General features: G+C 35.4%; 1 protein-coding gene across 4 annotated transcripts in view; it reads left to right on the forward strand.

Moving 5' to 3' along the window:
• The window catches only part of RNF170 (ring finger protein 170), a 28967-nt gene extending 13946 nt beyond the window's left edge, over positions 1-15021 (forward strand). For all 4 annotated transcript variants that reach the window (XM_025993685.2, XM_072763359.1, XM_025993686.2 and 1 more), the window contains 3 exons: positions 3184-3257; positions 7469-7579; positions 11789-15021. In XM_025993685.2, coding sequence (XP_025849470.1) covers positions 3184-3257; positions 7469-7579; positions 11789-12058 — 455 coding nt within the window. In that variant the 3' untranslated portion in view covers positions 12059-15021. The remainder of the gene's footprint in view (positions 1-3183; positions 3258-7468; positions 7580-11788) is intronic.
• The last annotated feature ends 553 nt before the right edge of the window (positions 15022-15574 follow it).

Below are 15574 nucleotides of genomic sequence, written 5' to 3' on the forward strand. Positions count from 1 at the left end.
ATGAATACCATGAGGGATTGCCGAATCCTTCATTGTTTATTACTTTTTGGTAGTTTCATTTATTATTCATCCTTCCTAAGGCAGGAAGTTTCTCTTAAGACCCTACCCAAGACCTTCCCTTTAGCTCTCTTACCTCCTTTTTACCCTGCACCAGCTCAAAATGATCCTTTAACTTTCTTTCTCCCATTTGTATCTGTTGTTTGAGGTTATATAGAATTACTAAGTATATAGCGCTGCTATTTATGCTTTGCAGGATGACATAAATACTTTGAAATCTATATCATGCAGTGCAGGGTCTTCTATACCTGTGCTCAATTTAGTAATTACTGATCAGTCCCATTATTGCATCATCCATTAATTTCATCCTCTTCCCTAAGTTAGCTAACAAGTTATAAAACACTTAATTCAGTATCTATTTTTGTCTGTTGGGAATGCTAATGAGCAGCAAAATTATGAAAGATCAGATAGAGAAATTATTTGGCCACCAGAGAAAGCAGATATTCTCCCCTCCCCAAAACCTCTGGTAGATATTCCTAATCGGACATTTTTTCTGAGTCTGGAGATGACCTCAGTCATCCTCTAATACAGAACTTCAGGCAGGTGTTAAGAATCAATGAGATTTGCCAAGCTAGATGAACTTCATTTGCCAACCCAGGCTTAGGTAATTCATAGAGTGGATAACCCAGTCAATTGAAAGATGGCTGTATTGTATTCTTGGTTTCTGGGTCTGAGGTAATTGGGTAGATTGCTTCTGATAGCCTGCTGTGCTTGTTAGATACTTTTATTTACTGTCTCTTGGTTCAGAGATTTAAAATCTAGTCATTGAACTTCTCAATAAACATAAATGTGTTTCTTTGAATAGTAATTTACGTGTTGGTACTATATCAACAGCATCTTAGCTTGGTTCCTGTATATGGAACTACAGTTCTGTTACTTTACAGTGAGCCAAGAATAATGGCAGCAACAGACTTCATCTTAAATTGGATTTGTGACCCACATTGTTTTTACTTAATTCTTTAGCAACCTTATAAAGTGCCATTCCCATTTTGCAAAAAACTTAGATTATGACCCAGATTAAAGTCATTGGGTCATCTCTCCCACCCACCATCTTACTTAAGGGGCTCTCTTTTTATAGAAGAGGAAAGTTGAAGAAAAGGCAAAACTTTGATAATATAGCAGATGTGTGTGAACTGGATGGAGTGTTTGATTTGCTGAACTGTGGTTTTTCTGTGCAGTAACCATTACATAATTTGCAAAGCAAGGACACCTGTACTCTAATTTGTAGGAAAGAGATGTAGGATTAAATAAGTTAATATATATCAAAATACATTGAACTTTTGAGTGAACAGGTAGTAGATAAAGCTAAGGCATCATTACAGATGTTAGTAATAATACTAACAAGATAAGTTTTGCTTTCTTATGCTTTCTATGTGAAATTAGATTGCTCAAATTAATATTATCTAACACAGCACTCTGAGAGCAGAGAAAGATACCAGACAAAGATTGTTTGGCTTTTAAATTCATCTTTATTTATTTAAGATTTTATTTTTTTACTTGAGAGAGAGAACAAGATAGAGGGCATGATCAGGGGGCAGAGGGAGAGGGAGAAACAGATACCCCGCCACCCCCGAGTAGGGAGCTGGACACTGGGCTCCATCCAAGAACCGGGAGATCATAACCGGAGCCAAAGGCAGATGTTTAACCAAGTGAGTAACCCAGGCATCCCTTAAATTCATCTTTAAATCATTGAACCTGTTTTTCCCCACAGTCAGTGTAATGTCCAATGTGGATTGCCTTTGCTTAGCCCCTTGGTTTCCTTACCAGTCTCCTTACATACCATTTATTTCTACCTCTGGTGTTTACTCCTTGCTATTCATAAAACTTGGAGCATCCTGCTTCCTGTTCTGTATTTAAATCTTACCTATCCTACAAAGTTAGTTCAAATCCTTTCTCATCGACAAATTATTCTAATGCATTACAGACTTCTCCCTCCCTACGTTCCTTTTGTACTTGAGTTAATAATAAACAGTTTGAGATTTAACTACCTTCTGATTGATTTCAGTATGTCACCTTGGTCTTTTCGATTTGACTATCATTGCTTATTCTAAATTCTGGACATTTATTTAATCTGGAAGAATCAGAATAAGGAACACAGGAAGGCTAAGTGAGGTTGCTAAGACAAGAATAAGAATACGGGAAAGATCCTAGAGGTAGAAGGGAGGCTGGAAGCACTTAGTTCAGATTCATAATGGGATCTGGATTATCTGAGAAATAGGTGTCCTGCAGAGAAGAAATGAATTGGCCCCTTAAACATCAGACAGTATTTTATTTTATTTTTAAGATTTTATTTATTTTTTCATGAGAGACACAGAGAGAGAAAGAGGGAAGCAGAGACATAGGCAGAGGGAGAAGCAGGCTCCATGCAGGGAGCCTGATGGACTTAATCCTGGGACTCCAGAATCATGCCATGAGCTAAAGGCAAATGCTTAACCACTGAGCCACTCAGGCGTCCCAGTATTTTATAATATCCCTCTTCATTTGTTACTGGCCTGAACTTTAGTGCTTCTACACTTAGCTTACCTGCCATTTTTTGAGGTCTATCACTCTTCCTTTAGGCTGTCTTTAGCTGTTTTGCTCCTCATGCACACCTTCAAGGAGAAAAATCAAATCTGTCTAGTACAAAAATTGATTGAATTATTGAACTGGATTATAAACTATTAGGTCAGAGAGCATGTAGTCTTTGTGTCCTTTAGTTCTTTGTTATTGACACCACTGTAATTTGGCTTTCTAAATTCTTAAAAAAATAGAAGTTGTGTTTTTGTAACATATATACCAAGTTTGGAACAGAAAATTAATATTGTGATTTGTTGGTTGTCATATTTACAATGATTATTTATTTTACATAGGAAATGCAGTATTTTTCAGCATTGGAGCAGTTAATGCATCTTGCTTTGAGTTGTATAAATTGTCTGTATCTTAGCTAGTAGTTTAAATAAAAATATTTCTCAGGCTGAGAATTGTTACTAGATTTGAATTTGCCTGAAGAGTTGGTTGGATGAAATAAAAAATATTTTAAAATAAGATGATACTATGAAAATATTTCAAATATATGAAACTTTCTGAAGATTCATGGGCTTTAAAGTTTAAAATATCAGTATTAATTTTTTTTTTCCTCCTCATTAGGTACCTGCATTATTGCATACTGGCGGTATGGTTCATGGCTTGGGGCAATCAGTTGTCCAATCTGTAGACAAACGGTAATGTTTGTATCCAGAAAGCATCAATTTATGCTAGTTCCTTTTGTAAATTTTTAAAATTTCTGTATCTAATTTTTGAATTGTTTTGATTTTTTAAGTTTTTTTTTTTTTTTTAAAGATTGTATTTATTTATGAGAGACACAGAGAGTCAGAGGCAGAGGGAGAAGCAGACTCCCTGAAGGGAGCCTGATGTAGGACTTGACCTCAGGACCCTAGGATCACACCCTGAGCCAAAGGCAGATGTTCAACCACTGAGCTAGCCAGGCATCCCTTAAAGTTTTATTTAAATTCCAGTTAACATCTAGTGTAATATAGGTTTCAAATGTACAATATAGTGAACAACACTTCCATACCATACACTGTGGTCATCATAAGTATGGTCCTTAATCCTCATCATCTATCTCACCTATCCTCTCACCTAACGTCCCCTCTGGTAACCATCAGCTCTCTTTAGTTAAAAGAGTCTGTTTCTTTCCTTGCCTCTCTCCCATTTTCATTTTGTTTCTTAAATTCCACATGTGAGTGAAATCATATGGTATTTGTCTTTCTCCAACTGACAGATTTCACTCAACATAATATTCTAGCTCCTTCCATGTTGTTGCAAAGTTGCAAATGGCAAGATTTCATTCTTTTTTATGTCTCAGTAATACTCTATTGTATATATACCACTTCTTTATCCGTTCAGCAGTCGATGGGCACTATGGCTGTTTCCATAATTTGGCTATGGTAGATAATGCTGCTAAACATTAGGGTGCATGTATCCCTTTGAATTAGTATTTTTGTCTTCTTTGGGTAAGCACCAGTTGTTGGGTCGTAAGGAAGTTCTATTTATCCAAAGCTTCTATAGTGTTACTCCATTATTTTCTAAAATGTCTGAAAGACACCAAGAAGAGGAAATTTTCTTCTAAATCCCTCAATTGTAGTAAAAAAAAACACCTGGTAAATAAACCTTCTCAAAATTCTAGTCAGACTTTATTGTGATACTAGCAAAGGAATAATCGAACCAGCTAATCAGGCTTAAACAAGTATTTCCCCTACATATACTTCTTTTGGGAAAAAAAAAAAAAAAGTTCTTCCCTTCCAACTTACTTTAAAAAAAAAAAAAAAAAGAATTTATTTATTTATTTGACAGTAGAGAGCAAGCTAGCACACAGGCAGGGGGAGTGGCAGACAGGTGGAGAGAGAAGCAGGCTCCTGAATCTGGGCTAAATCCCAAGACACTGGGATCATGACCTGAGCTAAAGCAGAAACTTAACTGACTGAGCCACTCAGGGTTACTCAATTTACTTTAATCTGCCCTTCTCCAGTGAGGGTCTAAATAGCTTTATATGATGAATAATAATTTTTTAAAATGTCTCTTTGGGAGACATTTTTACATATTATATGATCCAGAACAGATCTTTATAGTTAGTATAGAAGGTACTTCAGGAGGGAAACAGTAAGTTTTTATAAATCTATATTGAAGACTGAAATGTCAGCACAGATGATATGTGCCACCTTTTCTCAATTTCTCTGATAAACCAGAAAAACAACATACTGTTAAATTTGAGAAAATGAAATTTTTAGTTTTTTAATTAGTAAATATAGTGAAATATAACATTCTGTCAGTTGTATACTTTTTTTCATAATTTCCTGTATACTTAATTTTTCATTTAAAATAAAAATACCTGCCTTTCTAATAATGAGTTATGAACATGTAAAAAGACAGTAGCTCCTTAGGAAATATTCCATTGTGCAAAGCAAAGTCCTAAAACAGAGAGCTTTCAAGTAAAGAAGTTAAATTGAACACATATATTTACTTTTGCTACCTTTTGCAAGCCCACTAAAAGAACAGGACGTTTTGTAAAAAGCCATAAACCCACAGAGACCAAAAAACGAATCAAAATGGTAGAAGCCAGTTTTTCCAGAATTCTTTGTAAACTATAACAGACATACAGAAAATCACACAAAACAAATGAGTACAGCTTATTAAATCATCACAAAGCAATACTTCAGTAATCATCACTCGGGTGAAGAAATAGAAACTGGCCTAACAGCCCCCAGAAGCCTCCTAAGGATCAAATCTCCACCCCCTCCTTCCTCTCCTAGAGGCAAACTAGTGTTTGACTTTTATGATAAGCATTTCCTTGATTAGCATACACCTCTAAGATTATTTAGTTTTGTCTGATTTTTGGGACTTTATAGGAATAAAACCATATAGCATGAATTGTTAAACACACACAGACACACATACCCTTTCAGCCTTTGTTCTGGCTATCTACTTATCCCCATCACTGCTTTATTTTTTGGTCTAGAGAGGGAAGTTCGGGGCTTTATCTTCCTTCTTTCCTGCGTGCTTCTATGTTTCCCAAATTCTGCCTCTTTCACATTTGACTTTGTATCACATGGCAGGTGGTGTTTTTTGTTTTTGTTTGTACTGCCTCTATGGCTGATTTGATTATGTGACACAAGGCAGTCAACAGAGAAGTTTATTTGCAGGATACCACCTCTCATAATCCTTAACTATCTGCCAGCAACACCGAGACCAGACCATATTATAGAATGGTCTCACATTAAAGAATTAGTTCCACCACATGTCCCCTCTTCTTGGCTCTTTCCACGGCTCTTCATAGGTTATATATGTATTAGTAGGTGATACCCTTCTGACCACCCATAAATTGCTAGAGCATAGAAAGGTAGAGAAAATATTGTTTTTATATAATAGCTTTTGGTTCCCTAACTGTAGAAGAATTCATCCTGGGGAAGCAAGACAGGTGGCAGGTACCTGTTCCCCATTCTGTTTCACTGGAAATAGTGTACAGGCTGCTGCTTCTGACTGTAACATGCTCCCCACTTCTCTTTCTGAATGCATACCACATACCAGTGGTGTTACCTGGACTGCGAGGGCCATAATATGTTTCCAGCTTTCTGGGCACCCCAGCCAGAACTCTTTATTCTCAAGCATCATTATAACCCCCACCACAGTGCCTTATAATAGGCTGTTGACCAGGTCTGCCTCCCCTTCTATCCTTGGGGAGGATAAGTTTTTGGGTATATGTAGCACTTAGCACAGTGCCTGGCCCACAGTAAGTGGTCAATTATTATTTATCGAAGGATGCATTTTTATTAGCCAATTTGTGAAGAGAGGCTGTACTTGCTTTCCTACCACCTACTGCTCTTCATCACTCCTTTCTTTGGCTGTTTGGGAAGCATGTGAGTAGTGGGAAGTCCTGGTTTTACAGCTGACCTGAAGAAGGATAAAAACAGCTAGATGATTTAAACCTAAATCTGTCACTGCTCCTTCCCATTTTTATCCTACTGTACAGTGACCATTTCTATAGGCATGGTTTTATAGATAGATAGATAGATAGATAGATAGATAGATAGATAGATTTTATTTATTTATTCATGAGAGAGAGGCAGAGACATAGGCAGAGGGAGAAGCAGTCTCCCTGCAAGGAGCCCGATGTGGGACTCGATCCCAAGACCTCAGGATCACGACCTGAGCCAAAGGCAGACATTCAACCACTGAGCCACCGTCCTGGCATAGTTAAATATTAAAATGTACTTGTTTTTCCAAGATGCTGTCATCTTCAGATTACTTCAGTATGGTCCTGGGATATTTGTTTATCCTAACTTCTACCATGGAGGAAACCAGGTTAAAAGTATTACATTATATATCAGTATCAAGAATTACCTTTTTTGACTATAGTAGGGATGGGTGTTTGAGAGTGGGCCTCTGCAATAACTTAATCGCTGTATTATGTTTGGTAGCATTTGAAGATATTTCAAATACCAGTGAGGTTGAAGAATAATGATTTTAATCACAAAAGAAATCCCTAATTTTTCTCTCACAATGTTAAACATGTATTTTTATGTCACTTTGCTCCTGAATATTTTCTCATAATTCTTACATCCTCAAATATTTGTTAGCCCAAACAGAGAACTACTGACTTTATTCCTAGAGTGAACTGGAAGATATTAGAACCAGTGTTTAGTTAATTTGCCCATTTGATTTTATGGGAATACAAATTACATTTTGCTTTGGATTTTATTGTAAGGCAATGATAACTTACTTTCCTCCTCATGTTGCCTTTATTCAAAGCAATGAGTGAAAAAAAAATGAATGAAATAGAAGTTTAGAAGCTTTTCTCATTCTATTGAATAATAACACAAAAGGAAAAAAATAATGCAGAAAGGTATAACTTTTTTTTTTTTTTTGTAATACACAGGTAACTTTACTGCTAACAGTATTTGGTGAAAATGACCAATCTCAGGATGTTGTATCATTGCGTCAAGATATTAATGATTATAACCGGAGATTCTCAGGGCAGCCCAGATCTGTAAGTAATGTTATAGCAGGTGCAAAGTTAGAGTATAATGATACTTCTGTTTTGTAAGGTGAGATTGACCAAATATTCTTTGACTATAAAAAAAATCTCATAGTTTATGTGTGTTGGGTAAAGTTTTAACCTTTGTCATTGTTGTCAATTACAGAGTAACAGCTTTCCCAAGGACTATAGTTCTCTATTAAAAAAAAAAAAGCATTATAGAAGTCTTTATAAGAGAGATATCAAAAAAGAAAAATTAGACGGAAATGTAAAATTATTGACTCCAGTGCAAATCTAAAATAGGGACTGTCTAATGAAAAACTTAAAACTGAGAACTTGTGGAGAGTTTTACAATTGTGTTTTCTACTTTTTTATTTACCCTGGCCTTCTGTTTGAAATGTTTCCCTAAGTAAATCTAGATGTTGAGGTTTTTTGATATGTTATTTTAGTTACTCAAAAGCATTTGATTTTTAAAGAACATATTGACTCTATGGTTGACCTCCCCCCCCAAAAAAGCATATGGTAGGTTAAAAACTCACATTTTACTGGCTCATTCAGTTTTCTTAAAATCTAACAAAGAATTCTAGAAGTGTGTGCATGACTAAGTATGTACTTCAAAAATAAGAATATGCTAAGTACATATTTATATGGAAAGTCCTCTGAGCTCTAGAGCATACATGCAGGTACTTGGCTTGCATCCCCACTCGGATATTTCACAGCGTCTCACACGCCATATGTACAATATTGAATTGCTTCCCTCCTCAACAGTGTACTCTTTTCTCAGTCTTACTCAGCTGTTTTGATTTCTTCCTTTCCCTCATTCCCCTCACCTGATCTAGAAATAAGTTGTATCATTTCTTTTTTTAGGAGATCCTGTCATTTTTATCTCATAAAAATAGGCAGTGTTTATAGCAATCATACTAGCCTAAGCCACCATCATCTCTTGCTTAGGATAAACTGCAAGTGGCCTTGTTACTGTGACTTTTTTCTTTGCACAGCAGCCCAAATAATATTTTGAAAACATAAATAAAACCATGATATTCTTGTATTTTAAAACTTCCAGTGTTTTGGAATAATGTTCCAACTCCTTCCTGTGCTCACAAGGTCCTGCATGACCTAGTCGCTCTCTCCCAAGCCTCACTCAAAATGCTTCACCTCCACCAGCTGCCTTTCACTCTCAAAATACTCTCCAAGTCTTTCCATTTTACTACCTTCACACATGACGCCTCTATTTGGCATACTTGTCCCTCTGCTTTTCTCATGGCTGACTTCTCATCTTTTAGGTTGTTCTTAAATCACCCTTCCTCAGGGAGGCTTTCCTGATCAACTAAGGTATTCACTGTCATTGTCCTCTGCACTGTTCCTTTGTAGCATGTCACAAACCATACTCAAATCTCGTTCATTATCTTTCTCTCAGTAGACTAAAAGCTTCATGAGGGCAAGCATTATCTTTATATACTCACTGCTCTATTCTCATTGCAATTTCAGTGCCTGGGATACAGTAGGTTCTTAATATTTGTTGAATAAAGTAATGAGTTATCCTTAAAAATTGATACTACTCTCAGCAAAGAATATAATCTATTAAAATGCTTCAGTATTATTATATGTGCTGCCAAAACAAGTACAAAGTACTTCAGTATTAAATACTTGTGTAATCTTGTGCCTCTTTGCATGTATTCCTTATACTGTGATGTCATGTACACTTAAGAGCATACAATTTCAAACGTTGTGGATAACAGATAAATCTAGATGTTTAAATAGACAGAAAACTTAATCCAATCATTGTTGTCCTCCATAGTTATTTGGGGGCCTCTTCTGCTATTTTTCATCCAGCAATTATTTTTTTGCATATCCTCTAGTGACATCTATCTATAGGATGATTCTTTGAAAATCAACATGTCCCAAATTCAAGACCTATCACTGAACTTAAAAAAAGTCATTTTAAGATATTTATTCCTATTTTTAAGTGTGAAGCATACGATTGCTCAATTATTAATTTTTGGTAGGTGTCATATATTTGATGAGTAAGAAGTCTGGTGTGTGATGAAATTACAGTGTAATAGAGACAGTTAGCTTTGACTTTGGTATTTTCCCTCATCCAAAGTTGGAGTAAGATTTTGATTAATATACAAACATTTTTTTTCAAACATTTCTTAATAACCTTAATCATCCTTCTTGTCTACTTATTACAGAGTTTGTATAAGTGATACCATATGAAAACAGCTCTGATAAGGGACAGAAAAGTATTCAAAAGACATACTGGCTGGTCACTAGAATATTTAAAATAATTTATCATAGACTTGTGAAAGTTATGCAGCTGTTTTGTTTTAAATGTTTCTCCTATAGAGAATAGAAAATTAATGTAGGAAGTGATTCTAAAAAGACCATTTTGATTTTTTATGACCAAGTTTTCAAAAGGATTTACCAGATTATCTGGTGGAATTTACTTATTTATTTATTACTTGCTCAGTTCTTCCCATTTTTGTCTTCACTTCCCTCTCTACTTATTTGGCACTCGTGAGGCAAACAAAATATATATAGTAATTATACGGATTGTTAAAAAGAGCTGAGCTGTGCCCAGTGGAATGACCACAGGAAGTGACTTTTTTCCTCTGGTCAGTTTCTCTGCATTACCAGCCCCTGAGAAGTGAGATCATGAAAGAAGTTAAGAAATCATGGTAGTTACTTACTACACAGCACCATATGTAAAACAAATGCAAAGTTTGGAGACAGAGGATAAACTAACTTGCTCAAGGTCATACAAGTAGATATTAGTACTCTTTTGTTAACTTTATCTAGATATATTTTACTTGTCATAAAGTTCAACCTGTTTAAAGTATGTAATTCAGTGGTGTTTAGTGTATTCAGAGTAAATCTAATCTAATCATCATCATAATCTAATTTTACAGTATTTTCATCATCCCTAAATCTTGGACATCCTTTCCCATTCCCCCTTTCCTGTCCTCTCTCCCCAGTCCTTGGTAACCACTAATTTACTTTCTGCCTCTATAGATTGGGCTATTCTGGACATTTTCATCGTTTCATTGAAATGGGATCATATAATATATGACCTTTTGTCTCTAGTTTATTTCACTTAGCATAGTGTTTTCAAGGTTCATCGTGTTGTAATTTATATCAGAACTTCATTGCTTTTTATGGCCAAATAATATATCACATTTTGTTTATCCATTCATCAGTTGATGGACATTAGAATTGTTTCCACTTTTGATCTATTATGAATAATGCTTCCATTCACATTTGTGTTTTCATTCCTCTTGAGTATATGCCTCATTGTGGAATTGCTGGATATTATGATAGCTCTATGTTTAACATTTAGAGAAACTGCCAAACTGTTTCCAATAGTTTGTGAGGGTTCCAAGTTTTCTGAATGCTTCAATTTTCAAAAATTGATATAATTTGTTAAATTTCAGCTGTGAAAATTATGCTCACTTATGTAAAAATTGATGTTTCTGTGCATATTTCAGAAGCATAATAGGTTTTTTTTCTTTTATCTTTTTTTCATAATCGTTTTCACAAAGGTAGAGTCTGACTTTCCAAAAATTTTTGTGGCAATTAGTAATTTGCTTAAACTCAAGCTAAACCAAATAAACATCCTAGGAAGGAATCAGTTTCATTGCTATTCTTAGACTGTCAAAGCCATGTAAGTTAATGTGTCTTTAATGTATACTACTTCTGTATTGTCTGGCAATTTACAAAGATCCTTTGTATACAATATCTCTTTTAGTTCTTAATAGCCCTAGTGGCATATACTTGGTTGCATCATCTCAGTTGTTTAAACAACTTTCCCCAAGGTCACCTGACTACTAAGAGATTGACTTTGAGTTTAAACCCAGACCTGTCTGACTTTAAGAGCTGAGACTTGAGCTCAAGCCTTAGGCTCTAATCCTATATACACACACAGGTGCTTCATTTGGTTGATTTTACTAATTCAAATTAGAGAGGACTTGAATTTTGCTTCAGTATATCCTATATTTTAATTAAGTTTGTTGACATTTTAGTTGCTTTTCAGTTATCTGCTGTAAGATCTACTTTATAAGAACCTAGTTATCAAAGATCTGTTTTTAAATAAAAGATATAACTAGAAAATATGTGAAACTCCTAAATTCATGTTAACTGAGTTTGCACATTGTAAGAATATTATATTATTTTGATATCTGACATATTAGATGACAAATCATATTTTGTTCTTCCCCCTACCAGATTATGGAAAGAATTATGGATCTACCTACTTTACTGAGGCATGCATTCAGGGAAATGTTTTCAGTCGGGGGCCTTTTCTGGATGTTCCGCATCAGGATAATACTTTGTTTAATGGGAGCTTTTTTCTATCTCATATCACCTCTAGATTTTGTACCTGAAGCCTTGTTTGGAATTCTAGGCTTTCTAGATGATTTCTTTGTCATCTTTTTGTTGCTCATCTACATCTCTATTATGTATCGAGAAGTGATAACACAAAGACTAAACAGGTGAAAAAGTGTGAGTTTACTAAAATATTTCAGCCTATATGTGAAATCTGAAGAGCCCATGGCAGTATATAGCATTTGAATATTATTGTACAAGCTTAAAACCACTGTATGACAAACATTTGATTTCATTTGGCAAATGCCTAACAAGATAGGACTGGAATTTTTACATTACAGGTTCTAATATTAAGATTAGAATTATAATAACTTACAACTATATCTTGATTCTGTGTTGTCTTTAAGTCTCTGGAAAAAATATGGAATTATATAAAAAGGGATAATTTTGTACCTTTTTATTTTTCCAAAAATTACTCAGATTAATTGGAAAAATAGTAAGATACTGTTTTACAGTTTATCCAATTTATCCTTCTCAGTGTGTATCTATATGATAATATATCGCTATGAGATGCATCTAATTATTTTTGTTACAATAAAATGTTGTACAATATTGGGGGAAAGTCAGTGTGTCTTTTAGTACTAGCTAAGTTTTATGCATTTGGAGCAGTTGTGCTTTTCCATTCTGATATAATTCTTTGCTATCAGCTACAGTTAAAGAAGAAACTTGAAATTTATAATATGATTTTTTTTTTAATTTATTTATTCATGAGACACACAGAGATAGAGAGAGATGCAGAGACACAGGCAGAGGGAGAAGCAGGCTCCATGCAGGGAGCCCAACGTGGGACTCCATCCCGGGTCCCCAGGATCAGGCCCTGGACCGAAGTCGGCGCTAAATCGCTGAGCCACCTGGGCTGCCCCTATAATTTGATTTTATGTTTTGGTTTATAAGACACTTCTTAATCAAAAGAAGAATTAACACGATACAAGACATTTATCTGTAGTCAGCACACATGATTTTTCTCAGTTGTGACATTTAAACAAGAATTTGGTGTTTTGTTTTTTTTTTTAAGATTTTATTTATTTATTCGTGAGAGACAGGGGCGGGGGGCAGAGACAGAAGCAGGCTCCATGCAGGGAGCCCGACTTGGGACCCAATCCCAGGTCTCCAGGATCACACCCTGGGCTGTAAGTGGTGCTAAACCGCTGGGCCACTGGGGCTGCCCAAGAATTTGGTTCTTTTATAGAAATCATCTATCAAAGTAACTTGTAAAGGAAATTTTTTTCAGGAACCTCTGTGATACTGCAAACACATAGTAGTTTGATGCATTTCTGAGGAAAGTAGCTTTTCATGGCAATGAGCATCAAAGACCTTGGGATGGGTATAGGGACACTATTTAAATTTAACAAGAGATATTACTGGTGAGCTATACCAACAGAATGGGCAATTTTGGTTTTCTCTTATCAGAAAACTTTTGTAATACTGTCCCTAGATGGCAGCATATAGCCCAGATTCCTCAGGTCTAACACAATGAGCAAGTGTTGTCTGAGGCAACTCAATAAAAAAGTTATCTTGCTTTTTTGATGGCTACAGCATAAGTACCAAATGCTCTCATCTGCAGTTTTCTGTTTTAGAAGAATCAAAACCACAAGGTTATGAAATCCTGACTCCCTCAGCTGGCACTGCTCATCTGTGAACTGGACAGCAAGGTAATCAATCAATGCCAAGGGGTCAGTGCTGGCTCTGTCACCTTGCAGTCACTGATAGTCATACTGTCCATTCATATGTTAGTGAGCCTATTTATGTATTGAGAGAGAAAAAACCCCAAATCTATCACATTCTCTCAAGTTCATCTGATTAATCATCAATTAATGAGATGCTGAATGAAATACCAGTAACAGTATTTTCTAATTTGGGTGTAGGACAAAGGTATTGCTTGTCATAGAGAAAACAATAATGCATAAATGTAATACATTATAATTAAAGCATTTCTTGCATACTTGACATTTTATCCTTAGGACAGTCATGTGAAGAAGGCAGAGTATTGCCTTCCTTTTCATAGATGAAATCCATGTGTTACAGATTAAATTTTGGTCTGAAGCCATGCACAAATAACTGCATAAACAGGTATTAGACTCTTAGTAAACTCCTTAGTATGGGTTCAAATAGATGTGAAGGTTACTATGAAGAGATGAAGCAGGAGAGAAACTGGGAGCCTTGGGAAGCCTTTCAGAACACACTGGAGTAGCATTAACTTAGGTGATTTAAGAGGAAGGGTCTAGAAAGATGATATATCAAGACTTCATGAATCCTAATTCTACAGTTCCAAATCAAATGTCCAGAGTGGTGGCATGTTTCAGCTGCAATTACCTGTTGAAAAGCTAACAAGTTGGGACTTGGGTATGCCACCATTTACCAGACTAGAAACAGATTTGTCACCAATTACAAATTTGATGTGGGCTATAGCAATGTCATTTTTTTGGAAAGGATTTAATTTTCTCTGCATGTATTCTGCTTCAAATGTCACATTTCTAGTTATAAGTTTATTGTAATATTTGTAATTCCTTCTAACACTTTCCTGATAGAGGTGTATTGTACCAACTTCTGTAACATACAAAGACACTATATAATGTGAAGTCTTATTAAATTGAAAAGGGAACACGTGGACATCTCAGAATTTTAGGACTGCTTATTTCATCTTTCCTGATTACTGATAATAAACGTGAAAGGGATTTGAGAGTATTTAAAGCAAGTAGAGTCAATCAGTGTTTTAAAATAGTAATACTTCTATGATTTAGAGTTAGATCATATAAATCAAAGGAACAATTTGGATTTTTGTAAACTGCAATATTGTAACTTTCACAAAAACAGATGGTCCAACCCAAGGAGCAGAAGATAACTTTAGGCATCATGGGGGAACATGATGGTAGAAACAATTATTCTGTTCATTAGAACACTGGTTTCAGCTACTATAATTCTCAGCATTTGAAAGCAATAAGGGTCCCTGTGGCTGTGCAGATATAAACCTCACAGGGCTATTTCAGTGGACTGGTGGTTTGGTCCAAACTTTGTGACTTAGGTTGTCAAGCAGTTACTCTTTTGAATAAAAGCAATATATCTAAAATTAAAAACTTGTGTTATATTCCTGTTTAATATTGTTTGCTTTAAATTCAGAACTCCTGAAATAGTGTTCAATGTAATTGTTGCAGTGACTTTTTTTCACTAACAGACATCCAATGTCTCATCACATTTCTAATTATGCTTACATATTTTTAAACTGAAAAAGCAGAAATTTTTTATTTTTGAGGAAAATTATTTTTTTTAAGATTTTATTTATTTATTCATGAGAATATACAGAGAGGAGAGAAAGAGAGAGGCAGAGACACAGGCAGAGGGAGAAGCAGGCTCCATGCAGGGAGCCTGATGTGGGACTTGATCCTAGGTCTCCAGGATCATGCCCTGGGCTGAAGGCGGCGCTAAACCGCTGAGCCACCCGGTCTGCCCTGAGGAAAATTATTTAATGTGGGCAATCTATTATGGTGGAATTGGAATTAGAATTTAGGCTTGTACCCTGATTTGCCCACCCCTATTTCTTTAGAGTATATATTTGATTACCTTTTTTTCCCTAACTTACCTTTTTTTAATTTTAATTCCAGTATAATTAATATATAGTGTTACGTTAGT

This window comes from Vulpes vulpes, chromosome 7 (assembly GCF_048418805.1).
Source record: "Vulpes vulpes isolate BD-2025 chromosome 7, VulVul3, whole genome shotgun sequence".
NCBI classification, from domain to species: Eukaryota; Metazoa; Chordata; class Mammalia; order Carnivora; family Canidae; genus Vulpes; species Vulpes vulpes.